Source organism: Thermobia domestica, chromosome 18 (assembly GCF_964235325.1).
Source record: "Thermobia domestica chromosome 18, izTheDome1.hap1.1, whole genome shotgun sequence".
Lineage (NCBI taxonomy): Eukaryota > Metazoa > Arthropoda > Insecta > Zygentoma > Lepismatidae > Thermobia > Thermobia domestica.
Window position 1 is genome coordinate 88,058,416 of NC_137471.1, and position 23,775 is coordinate 88,082,190.

The following is a 23,775-nucleotide window of genomic DNA, read 5'->3' on the forward strand; positions in this document are numbered from 1 at the left end:
AGATAAGCAAAACCTACAGTAAAATAGCTTTTGCACCTACATAAGAAGAAACACATAAACTATATTTCCTTTAACGTACCGATTAGCAGTACCATTTGACAATATCAGATATTTGGAAACAAACTGCAAACTAAAAGTTACTTTTGAATAGCACTCACCTTTAAACAAAATTAATAACAGGTGTAACAATTTGTGTTTCTCTCATCTTAAATATAGTTACTATACACCCTGTGGGGGCATTAATATTTTCAAAATTGAACGGAAAAGTAACTGTACAATTGTCGAAACATTTTTCCGAAAGCAAATAGTCCTATTACAAATTAGTTATGGGAAAACTAATTTGTATTTCTCAGTTCTTCACATAGTAGGGAATATTTTTTTTTTCGAAAAATTTCCCTCCAGTTTTATATCCGCGATTTTTTTGTAGTCCACCATTTTAGGCAAAACGAGGATTAGGCCAAACGAGTATCCTTATTTCGCCTAAAATGGCGGACATAAAGCTTATCTTTTATCTGTCATAAAAGTGTGGGATAATTGGTTAGGCAAAACGAGGATTAGGCCAAACGATGCAAGATCCTTTCTGATCATAGAGAATTTTGTTGGAGTTGATAAATAAATAAATATGAAAAATCCCATTGCCAAATTTGACACAAATTCCCTTTACCTCCATTCCAAAATTCGAAATAAAAAAAAAAACATAAAATGGAATTTTCCTCACGAGTTATCATTTGAAGTGTGAGCATAAATTACCCATTAACACTTCTTCAAAAATAACCTAACAGTCTAGTTCATTAATGTGATTAATCTGTTTTAATTGCTACATACCTCAGTCAGTCAGTCAGTCTGTTTATAGCTAGTCATAATGACTAGCACCCTTTTAGAGGGTTACGCCCTCTCTTAGGGAAGAGTGTTGCGTAAATAGAAGATTTAAGGGATTTTGTGACGGTCTCAGAGAAGTTCTTTATTATAATAATTGCTAAGGTCTTAAGGATCTTTCCGAACCTGAACTGGAGCAACTGATATATCAAAGTAATATGAGTACCTGGTGAGAAGGCATACCATAGATAGATAGATTGTGAAATGAGCATGAAGGGTGAGGCGAGGCGTGCTATCACATCACAACACTAAAAGTGTTAGTTCGACAGATGAAATCATCTTCTTGCCTAGGGGCTGCTCTAGGCTTCAAAGTAGACAATGGGAGTTCTGTTAGTAGCAGATGGATTCAGCGTGCAAATGATGGAAATATGAGTGGAAGATGGTCATGAACTTGATAGTCTATGAGGAGTTCCTGGTCTAAGGAGTCAGGAGGTAGAGTGTAGCAGTAGAGAGTATAGAGTAACGATAGCGGTGTAGGGCAATATCGAGATGGAGAAGGATGGAGAGCTAAGTGGTGCATAGTATTCAGAAGTAAAGGGTGTTGGGTGTTATAACGAGAGCATATGTATGTGAGACGTAAAGTTTCAAGATGAAACTGAAGGGTAGGAAACTGAATTCGGTTGTACAAGTCTGCTGTGGGACTAGGCAATTTGACTCGATATGCAATGCGGAAAGCATGTCGTTCTAATACTAATAACTTTTCATAAATTTTGCGGGTGGCCGCAATCCATGCAACGTTTCCGTAAGTCAGTACAGGCCGTAAAAAGGCCTTGTATGTGTTCAGAATTGTGTTCGCTTTTAGTCCCCAGGACGTTCCGGTGAGCCTTTTTAATAAGTTAAGTCTATTGTATGCTTTAGTTGTGACTGTTTGAAGATGTTGTTTCCAAGTGAGATGTTTATCGAATGTGAGCCCCAAGTAAGTTACAGTTGATCGTGCCTGGATGGGAGTTTGGTCTACTTGTAGTGAAAGGCAGTTAGGATTTCTTCTGACTCTCGATGTTCGTTTCGGAGGAATGAAGACAATAGCCTGCGTTTTTGTGGCGTTGATCGTTAGCTGCCATTTGTCGCACCAGCGAAGAAAATTGTTAATTGCTAACTGTAGAGCAGTGTTGATGGATTGGATAGTAGGTCCTAAGGCAAGAAACGCAGTGTCGTCGGCATATTGAAATAGGTGTATTTTATCAGGAAGTGGAGGCATATCGGCAACATAGAGAAGATAGAGAAGTGGCGACAGAGCCGATCCTTGAGGTACTCCACAGTGAAGGAAAATAGGATGTGAGAGGCAGTTATTTATTGAAACATATGACAGACGGCCGAATAAAAAAGTTGTATATCAGTCGTATGTATGGAACAGGAAATCGAAGATGAGCTAATTTGTATATAAGTGCGATGTGCCATACCCTGTCAAATGCTTTCTCGAGGTCAAATAATACAAGACATGATGGTTTGACCGAGTTATAGTGTTGTGTAACCATGGTTGTTAAGCGAAGTAGTTGATCGTTGATCGAATAACCTGGGCGAAATCCTGCTTGATGTATGGGAAGTAACTGGCGTCTTTCTATGTATACATGAAGACGTCTTACGAGAATACGTTCTAGGATTTTACTAAAAGTAGACGTTAATTGAATTGGGCGGTAGGATGATAAGTTGGCAGGAGGTTTCTTTAGTTTTGGAAACATTAACGTCTTAGAAGTTTTCCAGGTGACAGGAAAATAGCCAGTTCGCAGAATGAAAGTAAAAATCGTGGCTAACAGAGTAAGCAATATAAGCGGGCTTTCTTTTATATGGCGATAGGTTATTGTATCAAAGCCAGGTGCACTATTTCTTTTGTTGCGAACAACTGTACTGATATCTTGAACTGTGATTGGCTCGGTTAGAGGTTCATTTTGCGGAAGAGTATGAAGGGCATGAGGTTGTAATGAAGGAGAAGATGGATTGACTGTGTCAGCTGGATGTCTATATGAAGATGTGGAACTGAGTGGTGTGAAGATGTCTTGGAGGAAATCAGCGAAAGCGTCAGCTTTGGCGGAATCTGTTTGTATAGGTAAGTCACCATTTAATAATGGATATGGTGTTTTAGCATGTTTTCCGCAAAGAGCATTAAAACGTTTCCAGTACTTGCTAGGATGAGTGACGTCAGAGAGTGAATTACAGGTTTTAACCCAACACCTTAGCTTGTAAGCACAAATGTAATTCTTGACCATCCTCTGAAGTTGCCGGTGATGACGGAGTGATTCTGGATTTTTTGTACGTTGATAGTCTCGATAAAACTGTCGAGAGCGAGTGATAAATGTAAGATATTCTGGTGGCAATGTTGGTCGATAAGGCGTTGATGTAGTTACTGGTATGTAAAGTGAACTTGCTTCTTGGATTGAAGTTGTGATGGTATGAATGTCATGATACAGTTCGACTTCTGATGTAGGAGGTTTTAATGGCTCTATTGCTGCCGATAGATATGTTCGGTATTGTTCCCAGTTGGCTTTGTCAAAACGGACGCTAGTTCTCTGAAATTCTGGAGAGGGAGACGTATGTTGAGTACGGAGGAGCAGTTTGATCGGAACATGGTCACTTCCTAATGGATCGAGAACATCAATATGGATTTGCGAAACGAGATTAGCAGAAGTAATGACAATATCTGGTGTGCTTTGTGATTCAGGCCTAGTGGGTTTTGGAAGATCATGAATGATACCAGTTGTGTGAGTTGTGACAAAGGTTTGAAAGTTAGTTCTGTCTCTTTGTGATCTGCTGTGCATGTTGAAATCGGCCATAATTATGAATCTCTTATAATTATCGGAAATGTATTGCACGAATGCAGTAGGTAGTGGCTTTCCAGGTCTGATATAAACAGTGGCAACAGTTATGGCTATATTACGGAAGTATAAAGTAATTATAAGATATTCAGGCAGATCTGGCAGCCTACAAAAGTGTCGTCGTGATGGGATACGTGGAGAAAATCCCACGGCTGTTCCACCATTTGCACGCCTCCTAGGAAGAGTATTATCTTGTCGAATTAGTGTATATCCAGAAAAGTGACAAGTCATAGAGGGAGTGAGAAAGGTTTCGTTAAGGATAAACACTGCAGCTCTTTCCTCCAGTAACAACGCTTCGAATAAAGATTTATTCTGCCAAATGGATCTAATATTGAGAAATAGAAAGACTATATCCATGATGAGTAGGTTAGACAGTAGTTTCCAAAGGTGATGTGTGAAAATAGACATTTTGACCAGAATAAGTAGCATGAAATGTAACATGGAATATTTCTCTGGCTGCGTGGGTGATTTGTTTTAAGACATGCGAACGATGAAATGGCTGGATATTTTGAAGAGTGAGCGTTAGAAAAGCAAGCATATTGCGCACTGTTATAGAAGAGTCCAGTGATTGTGGAACGTCTGCAGAATAGTTATATGTATGTAATGGTGCCACGTACTCAGGGTGAGCTTCGGTAGGGGCAGGTTTACCCTTGCACTTGTAACTATATGTCGGATGTTGTTCGTGGCAAGTGTGACAATTCGGTGGTTGTTGTAGATTTGGACATGTACGAGTGGAGTGTTCACCAGAACAGTATCCGCAAACAGTAGTATTTGGGCATGTTGCGGTAGAATGTTGATTATATGTCTGACATTTCTCGCATCGAAGTGGTAGTGGTGCTGGTGACCGTGAAGGTTCAACTCTGTGTCTTCTGTTATAAATGTATGCTCCATTAGTCAGAAGAGAATCAATGGTGGTTTTAGAAGGAGTTAGTACTCAAAACCATGTACGTGGGGCCTGCAGCGTTTCTAATTCGCATAACCTTCTGGAGTGTGTGTCCTTCGTAGGTAAGTTCCTCCTGAATCTCGTCATCGCTATAAGAAGGATCAACACCGCGAATCACCACGGAAAGGAGCGGAGGACGGCGAGGTGGTGGTATTTGCTTGCGTTGAGATGCATTAAGGTTGGTAAGTTTAGCATCTTTGCCGAAGGTATCTATAGGTACTTTGTTCTTTATAGTGCTAAGCAAGTTTGCATCTTCTGTTTTGAAAATGAAGCCGTTCCTAGTCTTGACTATTTCTTTGAGTGAAGCACGAGGAAGGTACTTGCGCAGTTGTATAGCAACTTGTTTCTCAGTGGAGAAACGTGAATCAAAATTAGTCAACAGAAACGAGTAAATTGATGGTGATGAAGAGCGAGGTAAAGCTGGAGCTGCAGTAGAATCTGTTTCCATATCCGTAGTGTTCTCCATTCTATCTGATGCAGTGTGTGCTTTCTTTGCAGGTGGTGAAAATTGCAAGCGGTTAGAATAACTTTGCTTGATGGAAGAGCGGGAAGCCACAGACGTAACAGAGCTTTGAGATGAGCTTCTGGTACGACCAGAAATAGTTTGTGACTGCACCTTGCGTTTTTCCACCTTAGTGGAGCAACCAGGAGGACCAGGGATGATACTTGGTAAAGTATGTTTGCTCATTGTGCGTTTGCCTTATCGATGCCATTGTCCGCCATAGTGAAAACCGTCTGGTGGGCTAAGCCCGAGTATGAGATGATGCCAAATAAACCGTAAAACCAAGAGGAATAGCAAAGTCGTCAATAGGTAAGACCAGTTAGGTGTGTTAGCCTCCGTGGAGACTTAAAATCAGCGTTGCCAGACTCACAGCTCGGAATTATTCCAAAACCTGATCGAACTTATGCTAGATTCGGTCAAATTATGCTAGATCCTCATAATTACTAATTCAGGAGTTTAAAAAAACGAAGTTGAGATACGATAACGTAACTTAAAATACACAGAGAGCAAGAATGCAATACTTCACGCACCAAAATTTTAACTCAGCTAAATTAATGCAGTCGTTGCCAGACTCAATGGCGTATATATCGTATAAATGAATGCAAAGTTTTTGTTTACATATTTTGAAAGAAAATTACTTCGCAGCATAAGGGGAGTTGGGAATCGTCTGCTAGGGGGGGCGGCAGATTTTTGGTCGGTCTCGGAGCTGTCATTTCAGGAATAAATATGATCATGAAGTCAGAAATAAAGATGGTGAAGTTGTCAAAAAGTTGGGGGGAGAATGGCCCCCATAGCTCCGCCCATGCCTCGGAGTTAAAGGATTAGAAAACCCTGGGTGGAGCCACAAAAAATCCCAAAGACGTTTCGAACTTACTTCGGAAAATAAGACTGCCTGTATGGTTTACCGACTGTATGAATCAATGGAAGAGGATACATTTCTGCCGTTCTTTTTCTTTCCACGACCAACTTCTTTCTCATCTCCAGGTTTTACGGCTTTCTGATAAACTTGCTGAAATTGTGCTAGATTTGGGCAGGATGCTAAAAGCAAGATGCTAGATGCTAGAGACATGCAAATTATGCTAGATTTAGCATCATTATGCTAGATCTGGCAACGCTGCTTAAAATCAAATCGACAGTTGTTTCCTTGAACCTCAAGGAGGCAAGTAATCCAACCGTATTTAGAAGTTCGCGATTCAATGGGATGGAAATACTAGTGACTTGCTTATTTTTCTCCGCCAGCTACGGATACCCTATTTTTTTTACCTGGTTAGAGATTCCAGGTGGCCAGTTCGCTACATACCTTTTTTTTTTTTTTTTTTTTTTTTTTTTTTTGTCCGTCATCCCGGTTAAAGGGTTGTGCCCTTTCTTCGGGTAAGTGCTTCAATTTGATTTATTGATTTGAAGGAAATATAGGTGGTCTAAGAGGTTTCATATTTATTATTTCTTTATTCATTCATTCATTCATTATATTAACATGGATTAAGTGAAGTTATTCAGAAATTGAAAAACACGTACATGAACAGGAGTATTTTAAGTGCTACAAATGAACATGTTAGCATTGTCAGGTATTACATTAACACAAAGCATGGAATAAAAGGTAAATTTGACTCAAAAAAAAATAATAATAAAGGTGCAAATAGAGTTGATGAAATAGATGAAATGAAGTGCTCTAGACGTCACAACACTAGGTTATGTTAGTTTAGACGAATGAAGTTATCTTCTGTTCCTGGGGCGATTCAGGAACTGATGATTGACAGAGGAGGCCCTTGTTAGTAGGTTCTTACGGTGCGTATGATGGATAGATATGAGATGAAAATTCATGCGGGCGATAAATTGCAAAGATTTCGGGGTCCAGCATATCGTTATCTAACTGTAAATGATATAGTGTCATGAAGTGCTGAAGAGGAGTATCAACGAAATTGGGCGGTGCATCGTTATCACGGTCGTAGCGGAGGATTTCAAGCGTCAGGGGATGGTGCTGAGCAAATCGTTTGCAGATATAACGTATACGAAGTTGTTCAAGATGATTTAGTAATGGCGGAAAGTCTATCATCTCATAAAGTAATCTCGTTGGATGCGGCAGTCTTATACGATATGCTAGGCGTATAGCATGACGCTCGAGGATAGCAAGTTTTTGGTAGAATTTTAACGGTGCAGATATCCAAGCTGTATGTCCATATGTTAACGTACTCCGCATGAATGTTTTATATGTATTGATTACGGTACGTGCTCGAAGCCCCCAGGTTGTGCCAACTAGTCGTTTCAGGAGATTAAGTCGGTTTTGTGCTTGGCCTACGAGTTTGATAAGATGTGGAATCCATGTAAGATGAGTGTCAAAAATGACACCGAGATACGTAATAGTGGTTGACACGGGTACAGGCGTAAGATCAACCTGAAGACGAAGTAGATTCGGATTTCGATGTATTCGAGAGCGGCGTCTACGTGGCAAGAAAACTATGGCTTGTGTTTTTGAAGAGTTAATGTTCAACCTCCATATATGACACCAACGCACGAATGCGTCAATAGCTACTTGCATGGTTTTATTAAGAGATCGTACAGTACGGGCAGTTGTGAAAAATGCAGTGTCGTCAGCAAACTGAAATATTGTGGTAGTATTAGGAACGACTAGGTCCGCGACGTACAATAAGTATAATAAAGGAGACAAAGATGAGCCTTGCGGTACCCCAGATTGTAAGAAGATGGGATGAGATAGCGTTCCATTGATCGAGATATAAGCTATTCGCCCTATTAAGAAGGAATGTACGAATCTGATGTAAGAGGTTGGTAGGAGGTAGTTACGAAGTTTGTATAGTAAACCAGGGTGCCAAACCTTGTCGAAAGCTTTTTCTAAATCAAAGGTTACAAGGCAAGAAGGATATCCTGTATTAAACTGATTATAAATTGCTGTGGTGAGACGGAATAATTGATCGAGAGTGCTAAAATGTGGCCTAAATCCAGCTTGATGAATTGGAATAAGGTTATGTGAATTGAGATGGTCGTGCATGCGACGTACAAGGATTCGTTCCAAGATTTTGCAGAGACAACTTGTGAGGTGAATAGGACGGTACGATGTGACTTCTGATGGAGGTTTCTTTGGTTTAGGGAAAAGAAGAACTTTGGAGTACTTCCAGTCGAGCGGAAAAAATCCTGTTCGTAGAATAAAGTTATAAATGCTGCTAAGAAAGAGGAGGAAAGAATGAGACGCCTGTCTGACGAGAACATATGTAACAGAGTCAAAGCCTGGTGCAGTATTCCGTTTGCCTGTAAGTGCATTACTAATAGTTTCGGGGTGAATTTCCATGGTTAGAGGATTATTTGGTTCTAAAGTATGATCAGCAGATGGGCGAAAGGAAGCAGATGTTGCATCAGTACGTCGGTTGATAGCTGACTGTAGGCGGTCGGGTGTATACCAACCAGGTAGTGGTGTAAAAATGCCTTGAAAATAGGAAGCAAATATGTTGGCCTTGTCCGTATCCGTAAGAACTGCTTGGTGGTTATGAACAATGGAGTATGGCGTACGAGAAACTCTACCAGTTAGTTGATGAAATTTGCGCCAATATTTTGTAGGATGTGCTTCATTAGCAAGTGTGTTGCAAGTTTCGATCCAGTGACGTTTCTTAAACGCAACGATATAGTTATGAGTTATCCTTAAGTATTGGCGATGCAGACGAAGTGCTTCTAGGTTGCCCGTAGTTAGATATTCACGGAAAGCTCTGCGTGAGGCTGTAATAAATGGTAAGTATTGCGGAGGTAGCTTAGGTTTATGTAACTGAACTTCAATTGTTGGAATTGAACGTTGTGCTGCGTCCTGAAGGGCTGTAGTTAGATCAGTTATTGTCCTATCGAGTTCGTGTTGTGTGCTAGGCGTAGTGAATGAAGTTACTGCAGCGTCTAAGTCGGAACGATATTGCTCCCAATTTGCCCTACGGTAGCAGTAGACCTTCTGAGGAGAGGGCTTAGGCTGAGTGCTAGGAGAACAGTGAAGTTCGACTTTGATGGGAACATGGTCGCTACCTATGGAGTCAAGCACAGTTATATGGATGGACTGAGAGAGGGAAGATGAGGTTATGATTACATCAGGAGTAGTGTTACTGATAGGACGCGTAGGTTTCGGTAAATTATGGAATTCAGCTCCTGTTTCATTCCGAACAAAATCTAAAAAGTTGTCCTTGTCACGTTGTGAGCGACTATGAAAATTTAGATCGGCCATGATAATGTAATGCCGGAAATTGGAATCAATGTGGCGGAAGAAATCATAATTAATAGCTCGTCCTGGACGATAGTAAATGGTGACAAGAGTAACTGTGCGGCCTCGAAAATAGACCGTCGTGATGTTGTGTTCGGGAAGGTGAAGTGCAGGTGGAACCGTAACTGCACGAAAAGGAAGATTGTGCCGAATACCAATAGCTGTGCCTCCGTAGAGACGTGGGCCTGTTGGAGCGTCGTGGCGAAGGAGATGATACTTTGGTATATAACACGTTAGATATGGTGCAAGGTAAGTCTCATTTAGTGCAAATGCGGCAATTTGTTCTTCCTGAAGGAGCTGGGTGAAGAGTACTTGATGTGTCAACAGAGATCGTATATTAAGAAAAAGTAAGTTGTAACTCATAATGAGAAAGAATATAAGTGAATAGGTTGAATTATCCAGCTACATACCTCCCCCTTTGTCATACAAATCTTAGTATGTTTATGATCTTTTAATTGCTGCTTTCAATATTTCTTTCCGTATGTGAAATAAAAGCAATAAATGATACCTTCGATAAAAATTTTATGGGACCTTTATTTCTGCCTGAATTACTCTTAATTCTCGTTTAAAGTGGCCTCATTCATTATTTGCACTTCTGTAATGTCTTGATCAATGAACAACATGCTGCCATCTTTTATCCTTATTTATGTTATTTTAAAAGTGGAAATTCATCTAGTAGTTGGGATTGAAAAATTCCAGTTAGAAATATGCGGTAATACTGTTCGTGGACTGTATTATTTTGAACACAAAGTTCGTTGTACAATATACTATTTATTATATTGTAAACACACAACTAAATACACTAATTGCTATCCATAAGCAACTACACACTATGCAGTCACAACCGCCACGTTGACACTTATAAAGAACTATCAATCATCCCAGTGTTGCCAAATACAAAACAAAAGAATAATGAAATGCGGCCGAACATACCGCCCACCTTGAAATATCATTTCAACACTACATATTATTCTACACATTACTCTACACTACACATTCTACATATTATTCTTCATTAAATGGAAGAGGAGAAATTTTTACAATTGGTCGTTTGAAGACACCTTTGCTCGTTTTAATAGTAACAGTTCTAACAATATTATCTACACCAGGATGAACAGCAACTACTCTTGCTAAATTCCAATGCTGAGGAGATGTCTTATCTTCCTTCACTAACACTAAATCATTGACCTTGATATTAGCATGTTTACACCACCATTTTGGCCTTTGTTGCAGCCGAGACAAATATTCTGTTTGCCAACGGTTCCAAAAATGTTGGACCAACCTTTGAGTTAATTGCCAGCGTGACAAATGATTGATTTTTAATTCACACAAATTTGGTTCAGGTATTGCTACTAGTGAATCGTGAATTAAAAAATGACCAGGAGTTAATACCTGATAGTCATTAGGATCAGAAGATAGAGCAGTTAATGATCTAGAATTTAAACAGGCTTCAATCTGACACAAAACTGTATACATTTCTTCAAATGTGAGTATAGTGTTACCAACTACACGTCTCAAGTTGTACTTGACAGACTTTACACCAGCTTCCCATATGCCTCCAAAGTGAGGTGAGGATGGTGGATTAAAATGCCAATTTATAGATTGCACACTGAGGTAATTACATACAGACTCTTTTGAATCACCATTCGTTACAAGTTTCAGTAAGGATTTTAATTCTCTGTTTGCACCTATGAAATTTGAACCACAATCACTGTAAATATCAGTAAGTTTTCCCCTTCTAGCTATAAAACGTTTCAAAGCTGCAATAAATGACTCTGTTGAAGCATCACTTACCAATTCTAAGTGGATTGCCTTGACACTGAAACAAATGAAGAGTGCTACATAACCTTTGAACAATTTTGAATTTCGACTTTTCATATTTTTTAACCTTAGTGGACCTGCATAATATAAACCGCAATGCAAAAATGGACGAGTTGGTGTTACTCTACCAACAGGAAGTTGACCCATTAATTGGGAGGCTGTTACACCTGACTGTTTGTGACATGTTACACAACTTTTTGCAATCTTTCTTACAAAGTCACGACCACCAATAATCCAAACTTTTGTTGCAAAACAGATAAAAGTAACTGTGAACCTGCATGAAGATGCTTTATATGTTCAGATTTTACAAGAAGTTCTGTAATTCTAGCATGTTTTGGAAGTAAGATAGGATATTTGAAATCATATGTTACATTAGCATTTTGCAAACGACCTCCAACTCTCATGACATCATTTTCATCAAGAAATGGATTTAAACACAATAGTTTGCTATTATAAGGCAAAGGTTTTTTCATACGTAGGTATTTTATCTCAAGTGGATATTCAGATTCTTGAGCTTGTTTTATCCAATGCATTAATGCATTTGACAACTCCTTTGTAGTTAATGGTCCACTACATTTTAACTCCTGTTTACCTTTACTATTCCTAATAAATCTTTTACACCAAGCAGTAACACGAACTAACCTAGATAATGATGAAAATTTATCTACTATTGTACAGTCAACCTTAATGTGCATGTTAACAATTGAAGACTTTTGCTCACATTGAACAGAATCTAGATTTTTGCAATTAATATTTACAATAGGTAACTCTGATTCCATCAACCACTTTGGCCCATTCCACCATAGTGAATAAGACTCTAATTGTGACGGATTCAAACCACGAGAACTACAATCAGCTGGGTTGTCTTTGCTCGATGTGTGCGCCCATTTAATAAAAATTGATTGTTGAATCTCAGATACTCGGTTAGCCACAAATGTTTTCCATTTACTCGGACATGAAGAAAGCCATGCTAACACAATAGTAGAATCTGTGTAACAGACAACCTGTTCAAATTTGATTAACATTGCCTTTATGACCGTATTGACTAATCTACATAACAATACTGCAGCACACAATTCTAACCTAGGTATTGATATTTGCTTTATAGGGGCAACTTTGGTCTTTGCAGCAATCAGGCATACTTGCACATTTCCAGATGTATCTATACAACGTACATATGCTACTACACCATACGCCTTTTCACTAGCATCTGAGAACCCAATTAGATCATATTTCACAATATTTTTAGAAGAAATACACCTTTTGATCTTAATCTGTCTCAACAATGGCAATTCTTGACAATATACTTCCCAAGAGCGAGTACCATCATTCGGAAGTACGTCATCCCATTCATTTTTTAAATTCCATAATGATTGTAGCAACAATTTTGCAACAATGGATACTGGAGATAACCAACCAAGCGGATCATACAATTTTGCAATATCAGATAGTAACATTCGTTTTGTCATTACTGACTTAGAAGCACTGGCGGATCCACGGGGAGGGCGGAGGGGGCGACCGCCCCCTCCAAAAGGTATTTTTTACTTCCAACATTCACCATTGGGAAATACTAATATGGTCTTTCCCTGCCTGATTCAACCTGTGTGAAAGGCCTAGTAGAGTCTAATCAAAATATGTGGTATTTAATAGTACCTAATACAGACATGTTTGAATTGGGAATACTTCTATTCCTAGTTCCTTTAGACGGTCACCATAAGCTCCAAAGAAGTGGGAATACCATTCATTCGTTGGACTAATAGCTGTAGAAAAGAGGGTAAGACGGCTCACTCTTTGAACTAAAACTGTATATTTTCCCGAAACTTTAATTACCTTTACGATGAATAAAGAGAAATATAGAATCTTCAGCGCTCCTTACCGAAAAGCTCTCTGAATCTGAGATGAGACTTTTCGGTTGGTTGATTGATTGATATGGAAATTCGAAGAAAGGAAGGAGGAATGGGGTAGAAATTATTATTAATAACATAGCCATCTCTCCGAATCCGTTAAGCTTAGAGACTTAAAATTTGGTATTTGGATTTCCCATTTAAAATGATTTGACGCACGTTTCAACGTTTTTGATACTTTAGTAAAATATAGATAAAATGTAGAAAGAAAAAGGGGCGGGGATTAGAATTATTATAATAATATATGAATATCTAAGAACCTTTGAACGTTAGAAACATGGAATTTAGTATATGGACTTCCCACTTAAAATAATTCAATACGTATTTCAGCGCTTTTGAGATTTTACCTAAAAGAGAAGAAAAGTCGTGGGAATAATAATAATAATTAATTATTATTATTATTATTATTATTATTATTACTATTATTATTATTATTATTATTATTATTATTATTAGTAGTAGTAGTAGTAGTAGTAGTAGTAGTAGTAGTAGTAGTAGTTGTTGTTGTTGTTGTTGTTATAAGATGCCCATATTCCAGGATCCCTTACGGTTAGAAACATGGAAGTTTGTAGTTTGATTTTTTTTATTTAAAATAATTCAACCTGTATTTGAGCGCTTCTTTGCCACTTAACGTAAAAAGGGAAGGAAAAGAGGTAGAGGTGGTTCACTAAAATGTCTTACGAGATGTTAGAATTTCGTGACAGAGTTTTATCTCAATCCAATTCTATAAAGGCAACCAAGAAAGTTCTGTTGCCTTTTCACCCACCACCTTCCAACATCGATATGCCACGTAAGACGTACCTGGAAGATCGAAAAGAGTCCCCATCAGCATCAACGACCTTCCGCCAACGTTCTGGAAAGTCATAGATTCTATCCATCGCTTTAGCACTTGGTGGGCCGTGAAGCGAAGAAGATATCAAGTGTATTTTGCACCTCTAATAGGGATTTGCACTGGCGTCCTCTTGAACTGGCGAAGGTGATTTTCCAAAAAATGGAACAGGTGATAATCGGACAGTACAATGTCCGGAGAGTATGGAGGATGCAATTGCGTTTCCCATCCAAAGTATAGAATAGTGCCCGGGTCATCCTAGCCATATGGGGCTTAGCGTTGTCCTGTAATAGGAGGACCCCTTTGCGATTCAGAAGTGCAGGCTCCAGAGTTTTAAGTTTTTCTTGAACACGGCTCAACCGCTCACAGCACACAGTTGTATTGATGCTCTGACCATCTGGTAGTAATTTCCGATGCACAATGGCGCGAGCAGTTCACCAAATACACAGGAGGATTTTCTTTTGGTGCAGTGATGGTGCCGTGAAGCTTCGTACAGGACCCACTTTTCATCACATGTCAACACCCTGTCCAGAAATAGCTCCTCTCTCACATGAGAGAGGTGTCTGCTCGCGTACATTTGTTGGTCTTCCGGCAAGTAGTATGTCTTCGAGTGTTCGTCACCGTCCTTAAACTTGTTAAACCACCGCTGCACTGTCTGCGTAGTCACGATACCCTCAACAAAGGTCTGGCATATCTTCCGCCCGCTGCTACGGTGTTAGATCCCAGTTTGAACATGTACAGCATACACGCCCTTATGATGCCCTGTGGAGGTCCCATGTTCACTGTCCTTACGCAAGTTCACGGTGTAACTGAACTGCCACAACCAGGAGATATGTTGGATGTACCTACACTAACAACTGACCTTCGCCTTATCTCCATTCGCATTCAACTCGCGGTGTGAAGGCCAATTGAACACAGACCTCTAAAAAACGACAGAACCTTTTGGTTACCTTTATATATGAAAGACGTAGAAGGAAGAACGCGAATTGTTGTGCCACAGTCGCATGTAGGAGCATTTGCTATATCGTGCGAGGCCGTATGTCACACAAATTGGGGATCTCGGGACCAAGTTCCACCTAGGCGAAGATTAGTATAATATAATTTCATTGTTGTTATAAGCACATTTGAAGGGTACGGGGAAAAAACAAGGAATGTCCATGTATGTGCTTTTTCGGGTGCTTTGTCCTATCTGTTGGTGACTCTTGGTACTATTTGACTGTCTATGGCATGCATGCGTAGATGTAGAAATGTTCATGTAAAAAGTGGCAAAAGATTTCATAACCCTATTTTTTGTACACAGTTTTCAATATTAAAACGCCGTTTTCTCGAAAATGCAGTTTTGTGACATTCCTTGTTTTTTCCCCTTATCCTTCATTTGTAATTACACTATATTTCGTGGATCCAGAAATATACAGATAGGTGAATTTTGTATTATTTTTATGCATATAGGACTTTTATTATCTATTTATGGGTAGACTGAGTCTGTCTTCCTTCCTACTGTTGTCCCTCATTGTTATTCAAAATATAAATGATTAGAAGAAACTGTACACTCTTTCGTTAAAATGAATGTCATCGTCAATACAGTATTCTTTTGTGCAAGTACTGTGTAAGACAGTGCGTCTAATACCTAGGTATATTGCAGTAACTATGTGTTAAGTAAATCATGACATCACCACGTCTCCGAAACGGAAGTGCGTATTTAATTTAATCTAGAGAAAGAATATACTTTATTATTATTATTATTATTATTATTATTATTATTATTATTATTATTATTATTATTATTATTATTATTAACTCTTACAATTTCGGGTCCCAAAATGGAATCTGAGAATCAGGTTTACACCCCAGCCCCGGATTTATATCCGTCTCATTCTTGCAAATTAAAATTCTTCTCACCTTGAGGCTACTCTCATCTTCCTGGGAGCGAACCGCCCCTCCCAAATGATCCTTCTGGATCCGCTAGTGCTTAGAAGTGGGAACAACGATAGAAAATGAAAATGAATCACTTGATGGATTCCACTGTATACCTAAAGCTTATACATTCTCATCTTCATTAAAACAAATTAACGATTGAGTTTCTCTTAAGTGAGAAGGTATACTATTTAACACATTCCTGTCGTTAGTAGACCATTTTCTTAATTCGAAACCACCTTTTTGTAATAATGCTGTTAATTCTGAGTACAATACTATTGCCTCACTACTATCAGCTGCACCTGAAACTAAATTATCAACAAAGAAATCATTCATGACTAATTCTGCAGCTCTGGGATAACAATAACTTTCATCTACAGCTAACTGTTGCAAACACTTTACAGCCAGATATGGAGCCGAACTGGTTCCATAAGTAACAGTTAACAATCTAAAATCAGTAATAGGTTGGTCAACTGTTTCTCTCCACACTATTCTCTGGTAATCAGAATCAGTTTGATCTACCTTAACTTGTCTGTACATTTTTGCTATATCAGCACACAATGCAATTGGATGAGTTCTGAACCTTAATATTAATGGGATAATATCATCTTGTAATTTTGGACCTACCATTAAGTTGTCATTGAGAGATATTCCATTGCTAGTTTTAGCACTACCATCAAATACAACTCGCAATTTAGTGGTAGAACTACTTTCATTTAAGACACAATGATGCGGCAGATAATAAGATTCAGATACAAGCTTATCAAGTTCTACATCAGGAATTTTTTCCATGTGACCTAAGTCTAAGTACTCCTTCATGAAATCACAATATTGTTTACATAAATCAGGATCTTTCGGTAACTTACGTTCCATCTGGCATAATCGCTTTACTGCTGTGTCCCGTGATACACCTAGAGGCTCAACATTTTCTTTAAAAGGCAATTTTACTATATATTTGCCATCAACATCACGTTTGTAAGTTTCAGCAAAATACTGCTCACATTTTTGCTCTTCAACGGATAAATGTTGTACAGTTGGCAACTCCTCTACTTCCCAGAATCTTTGCAATGTTTTATTGAGATCAACAGAAACAAAATATGACTGAACACTTGATGTGTTATTCGTTAAGTTAATCTGACCACACAATACCCAACCTAACACCGTTTCAATGGCAGACGGAGCTCCATTCGTACCTACGTGTCTCCCACTGAGCAACAATAATGGGAAAACATCAGCACCTAACAACACATCAATAGGGCCGCTTTTATTAAACTGTGGATCAGCTAAGTTTACTTGTTTCACAATTTCCCAATTACCTATATTTTGAATAGTTACTCTGGGTAAGTTACTTGTGATTCTTGGGACTACTATTACTTTAGTATGAATATTATTATTACTGTACAATGACTGAAAACACAAATCAACTATTGCATGAGAATTTCCAACGTTAGAACCAGTAACACCTGATATGCTCATATTTATTTTATCTTTGTTTATGCGTAACTTCTGGACGCAACGTTCAGTTACAAACGATAATTCACTACCACAGTCGATAAGAGCACGAAACTGTATCAACTTATTTGCTTCGTCTTTGATATTTATGACAGCGGTGGACAACAACACCTGAGGAATTAGTTTTTGATTTATAGAATGAGAACAATTTACTTGATCTACTTTATCCTTCTTTTCAAAATGCAATAAAGTATGATGTTTTTTGTTGCAAGTGTGGCAACCTTGCTTCACACTACACTTATTCACGGAACAATTTAAGGTCAAACAATTGAAACAAAGCGAATTCTTTTTCACAAAACTATGCCTATCATTCACTGACATATTTATGAACTCTTGACACTTATATAGCTTGTGGTTATTTTTACACATGATACACGACACAATTGGACTTGAATGATGCACTAACGTGTTGCCTTTTTTGTTTGTTTTTAAAGCAGACGTGTCTGCCGGTGACCTTGCACTCACTGCAGCTAACGCTTTGGCACGTTGTAATATGAACTCTTTCAGCTGGTCGAAAGTTGGTTGTTCGTTTTTCTTCAATGAAAGCTCCCATTGTTTTCTGGTATTCTTATCTAGCTTCTCGCCCACATGGTAAATTAAAATCACATCCCAATGTTCCACTGGAAGGCCCAAGGATTTAAGTTCACACACACACTGAACACTATTGTCAAACAATCTTCGTAACACACCTGATGACTCATTCTTCACAGCTGGTTGAGTAATCAACTTGCTCAAAATATGATTTGCTAGCTCCCTCACGTCTTCATATCTTGATTTAAGTAACTCCCATGCTACTTTATAGTTATCATCAGATATGGAAATAGACTGCAACAATACAGCAGGTTCCCCTAATACAGCTGTCTTCAAATACTGCAACTTTTGAGCATTTCCTAACCGATTGTTATTATGAACAGCAGCAACAAATAAGTCACGAAACGATAGCCAATCTTGCACTCTACCACAAAATGTAGGAAGTTCTAAGTCTGGCAACTTCACATCTGTGCACTGTTTATTAGATGTATTTACCTTCAGTATTAGGTGACTGCATATTGTACAAAATTTCTAAGACAGAGTCCAACTTATTTTGCACTTCATTAAATTCTCCGTCATATGTTGCAAACTCACTTTCACCACCCACAGAAATGAACTTTGTAATGAGCTCTGTGCAATCGCCATGTAATTGCGTAGCACGTTCAGTGTACAGCTTGATACTGAAGTTAGGCTTGTCTTTATTCTCGTTCACTTTATGTATTAACCTTGTCACTTCACGTTTCAAGACAGTTTTCTTACCTATGAGTTCTTCCATTGTTATAATTCTGCACCACTTTGACAATGCACTACAAAATGAAGATACTGCGCCACAAGTTCGCAAACCATGCACATGCACAACTGGAACAAAATCCGGTCGGTAAGGACCACTTTAATGTTCGTGGACTGTATTATTTTGAACACAAAGTTCGTTGTACAATATACTATTTATTATATTGTAAACACACAACTAAATACACTAATTGCTATGCATAAGCAACTACACACTATGCAGTCACAACCGCCACGTTGACACTTATAAAGAACTATCAATCATCCCAGTGTTGCCAAATACAAAACAAAAGAATAATGAAATGCGGCCGAACAAATACCAGTGCTTAAAGTGAGGCGGTATGTGCCGGTTATGCATCCGAAAATTCAAAAAGCGGCCGGTATGGCATACCGGTAAAAATAACTTATTTAAATCGTAATTTGCATGCAGACGACAACACAGTTTACACAGAAATAAATACGATGTTAGCATTGAGTCAACAAATATGTTTGTACTATCAAATATTTCGTTGCTGCTGCTTCGATAGTAAATAACAATTCCCTATCACGCTATTCAATTATAGAATTTGTGCTCTTATTTTTTTTTCAACATTTCGATGAGCAATTCCACCTACTTAAAAAAATTCTAACTACCTTACCACTCACCTAAGATGTTTAACCAGGATCCGCGTCTGTCATTGACAGGAGTTTTTTTTTTTTTAAATCAAAATTATTCTTTTCACATTGTCTGGACTTCTGTGCTCACAGTTGTAAGAAAACTAGTCTTGATCAGGAGATGAAACGAGACCAGAAGAAGCTTTTAAAAATGGAAATAACATTGGAAAGAATTATTAAATACTAGTGGAATATAATGTAATACAACGGAAAACACTATTCATTGAATACTAGGCTGATGATACTGGGGTGTAAAACATTGACATATTAGTCCTCTCTCTCTCTCTCTTTCTCTCTCGCTCTCTCTCTCTCTCTCCCTCTCTTCCAATAGATTTTCACGTCAAAAATGATGCAAAAATATCAGGAGTAGAGATGCTTTTTAGGGTTACTCTAAATGGTCACTACTCTAAATTACTACTCTAAATGGTCATATTTGTTCCATACCTTCATCTCATCCGATGTCACTTTAAGCACTGGGTAATACATTTTCTAATATTAAGGATGGATAGCGAATAAGTAAGGAAATCAATGATTTGATTACAAAAAAACAAATTGTAGAAAAGAAATCCAATTAAGTTTTATATTATTGCTTACTTTGGTATAGTACGGCCACTATCGGGGGGCGAGGCACCTCAGTGGTAGAGCGTTCAACTCCGGTGCTCGGGTTCCCTGGTTCGATCCCATCTTGCGTCGTGTGGACTTTGTGGTGGACAAACTCCGTGCCCGTGTGTTTTCTCGGGGTTCTCCCGTTTCCTCCCACTTTCTTCATTCCACCATTTCATTCATTTCTTTATCCTAACCGGTATAACCGTGGGACGTAAAACTCAAAGATTTCATTTTATTTTATTTACGTCTGCTATCCTGGTATACAGTTGCTATCCGATGCCGACACACCGCGGGTGGTGGAGGATGTCACCAAATTCAGTATGAGGGCTTATTTATGGCTGGTCGAATGAAAAGTGAAATCTATCGAGGGTTTTACGTCCCACGGTTATGCCGGTTAGGCTAAAGGAGACAGTGATGATGAGAGATGAGTGAAATGGTGGAATGAAGAAAATGGGAGGAAACGGGAGAACCCCGAGAAAACCCACGAGCACGGTGCTTGTCCACCACAAAGTCTACACGGCGCAAGCTGGAATCCAACCAGGGACCCGAAGCACCGGAGGTGAACGCTCTACCACTGAGCCACCGCGCCCCCTGGTCGAAGGAAAGTCGGTGAGGGTGACAGATCTGTTGTTGCCACATTTTCCCTTTTGTGTTATTTCTAGAGGTTCTTTTCTTTAAAAAAAAAACATTAAAACCTAATACCTAAGAGTTTTTTATACAAGGAAACGGATTCAAAACTGCTAATATATAGAGAAGTGGTTAGCGATTGATAATAATCATTATTATCCATATTTAAGTATTACGTTTGTCCTACAGATTCCGTAAGTAGGTTTTAAATGAGCACATATGATTCTTTTATTACCTAGTGAATCCGTAATGTATTTAAGAAACAAGGAATTTGGATTGCGCAGACCAAGAAATAAACCTTCATAATTATAACAAAAGTACAACAACATGAATTCACGCAGATCTTCATTTCTAATTTATATTTCAGCCAAATGCTACTGGAACTTTTATATTTTATACTTTTTTCACTAGTTCCTAGAGTTTTCCCTAGTGGTGCTTTAATTCGATGTCTTTCCTACGCGGCTAATTAAGCGTAATTTATTGTTAGGATGTATAATATTAGACTAGTGTTGCTCCCGAGATGAGAAATATCTTTTAAATTCGATATGAGTTTAGAAAAATGGCCATTCTCCTCTCATTTTCGAGACTAGAACGTAGACGAGACGATAAATTTCAAGAGTCTCGCGGGAAACTCTAGTTTACCCTAGTCTTAGTTCTCAAACTTTGATTTATTGATACGCGAATCATGACATAAAATCGTAAGTTGATAGAATGATTATACGAACACAGTGTAGAACATTTATCATTTTTATAAAGTGTAACGTGCTTCTAAGTGCTCCGTCCTGGGTCGCTGGTTATAAAAACCAGGACAGTTATCGGTTTGCGGGATTCGTAATTTCAATGAATAATGGATATAATTGTATGTTAGCATTTGAATATTTCCGTAAAATACTTATCGGGTTTCATTTTAAATTTATAGTTAAATTTTAACTAAAACTAGCTCAAATACATAAAAAAAAACAGCTGTTATCCTCCAAATAATATTATGAAAACTAGGTAATATGGATAATTGAAAATAACTGATTTTCTAACTTGATAAATTTTATAACAAAATTTGTGGAAAAATAAATATGCAATACACAAATATTTTCAACCATATATAACAAATTTATAGCTATATTGAAAATTTAGAATATTTACCAAAAATTAATTTGTCTTATAAAGCTAGGTTGAATGGTACTATGATTCTTTGCAACAAGAAGTACCCCTTAATACAAATTTCGATAATGAATCTAATAAATATAAGACCTCCTAAATTTAACAATCCAATATGAATTCTATATTTGATCTGTAGGAAATATGACAATATAAAGAGAATATTTTATAACCAAAAAATAACACTCACCCAATGAATTATGTATTGATCAACCATTTTACACCTTCGGGAAGAGTTTTTCGATCCGTCTCTTATAACCCGAATATAAATTCACACCAAATCAGTGCTTAAAGTGAGCCGGTATGAGCCGGTTATGCATCCGAAAGTTAGAAAATAGGCCGGTATGGCATACCGGTAAAAATTACTTATTTAAATTGTAATTTGCGTATAGAAAAAATGTACTCTGTACACATGTTTAATCCTGAGCCTAACGAGAAAAGAAGGAATATGGACCTTATAAGATACTGTGGCAGATATTGTGGCTTAACGTTCAGAAGCCAGATTGGTAAAAATAGTTTAATGTTCTAACCGTGTTCTAAAGTAGGCCTATGTACAATGTGTTTTGTATATTTTTAGAGGTCCACACTTACGTAGAATGTTTAAGAATTTTACACTTTGAGCTGACAGAAAATTCGTTTTTCATATCGTAAACCGGCTGCACAAAACATTTTTCTGTTCACTAGATTTGTATTATGTGCTGGTAATTATTTATCGAATATTATCATGATTAGCATAATTTAAAGATTTTATATTATTGAATGGAATACAATACAATACAATGAAATACAACGGAAAACAATATTCATTGATTTATAAATATTTATTTCTATTAGGCTGATGATAGTGGGGAGCATAAACATTTACATATAAGTCCATACTCACTCTCTGTCTCTCTTTCTATAGATTTTTTTAATTCGAAAATGGTGCAAAAATGTTAGGAGTAGAGATGCTGTTTAGGGTTGTGTCAAAATTATTGCTAGGGATGGGCACGAGTCGAGCTAAAACTCGACTCGTCTCATAACTCGACTCAAATTCGAGTCGGATCAAATGTAATTTTCTCGAGTCGATTTCCGAGACGAGTCATTGCTTTTGAGGTCAAGTTTCGAGTCGAGTCGAGTTTGATATATGGCTCGCTCGTTCAGCTCGTTTTAACTCGTTTCGAAATCATGGCCTGATTAGACTGGAAAGCGACAGCCATGAGAAATTTAAGCAGTAATGTGGAATACTTTTGGTGTTGCTCACGACAGGGGACATTGCCGATAACGAGACGACAATAGCTTTTTATAATGAGACAGCCTCAAATGTTGTGAGCACCATATAAGTATATACTGTAGTTCTTATCATCAAAGCTGAGACCTGCACGGTCGAATTTTGAGCCCAAGCCGAACTCAACCGGGTAGTGATGTCAACCGGCTCGCTTGATTCAATTGAGCAAACAGCTCGAGCCAGCTCAGTTTGGATAAGCCATCGGCTCGGCTCAATTGAGCAGATGGTTTGAGCAAGCTCGGTTGGGATGCGCCACCAACTCGCTTCGACTTGGCTCGAGCCGGTTCGTTTGAAATGAGTCCATCGGCTCGATTCAACTCGGCTTAACTGACCCCATAGCGCGAGTAGGCTCGGTTGGTGTGAACCATCAGCTCGGTTGAATTCTGCTCAGGTAGGCCATGAGTTCGAGCCGGCTCGGTTGGAATAAGGCATCTGCTCGAGTCGCTTCTATTGGGTGAGTTGTTAGATCAGCTCACTTTTCAGTTCGGCTCGATACTGAATGAGCTGTGAGCCGAGCCGTTGACAACCCTAAACCCACACAGAGAAAAATCCGTTCTCCGGACAGCGGTATATTGTATAAATATACGGTATCCTCTTGCTTACTATAGAAGTCAGTACGGAGCATACGTTATCCGTATGCTACATAGGCACTGCCCTTAAATGTTTCATCATGCCGTTGCAGGATGTCTGACATCTAACAGTTTTCCGTATATCACATGCATATACTTACGTTACCTTCGTCAGCTATATGTTATATACGCCGATTTGTATGTGAGATCCTGACCGCCT

At 38.4% G+C, this 23,775-nt stretch overlaps 3 protein-coding genes across 3 annotated transcripts; all 3 read right to left on the reverse strand.

The window, feature by feature from the left end:
* Positions 1 to 10,382: 10,382 nt before the first annotated feature.
* Positions 10,383 to 11,345, reverse strand: LOC145675155 (uncharacterized). Its single transcript, XM_081745527.1, has one exon. The coding sequence runs from the start codon at positions 11,343 to 11,345 to the stop codon at positions 10,383 to 10,385; it is 963 nt and encodes a 320-aa protein (XP_081601653.1).
* Positions 11,346 to 11,407: 62 nt separating this feature from the next.
* On the reverse strand, positions 11,408 to 12,667 carry LOC145675156 (uncharacterized). Its single transcript, XM_081745528.1, has one exon. The coding sequence runs from the start codon at positions 12,665 to 12,667 to the stop codon at positions 11,408 to 11,410; it is 1,260 nt and encodes a 419-aa protein (XP_081601654.1).
* A 3,301-nt stretch (positions 12,668 to 15,968) lies between these two features.
* On the reverse strand, positions 15,969 to 19,817 carry LOC145675157 (uncharacterized). Its single transcript, XM_081745529.1, has 2 exons — positions 19,776 to 19,817; positions 15,969 to 18,362 (listed from the first exon to the last, which is right to left on the reverse strand). The coding sequence occupies exons 1-2, from the start codon at positions 19,815 to 19,817 to the stop codon at positions 15,969 to 15,971; spliced, it is 2,436 nt and encodes an 811-aa protein (XP_081601655.1).
* Positions 19,818 to 23,775: the final 3,958 nt, after the last annotated feature.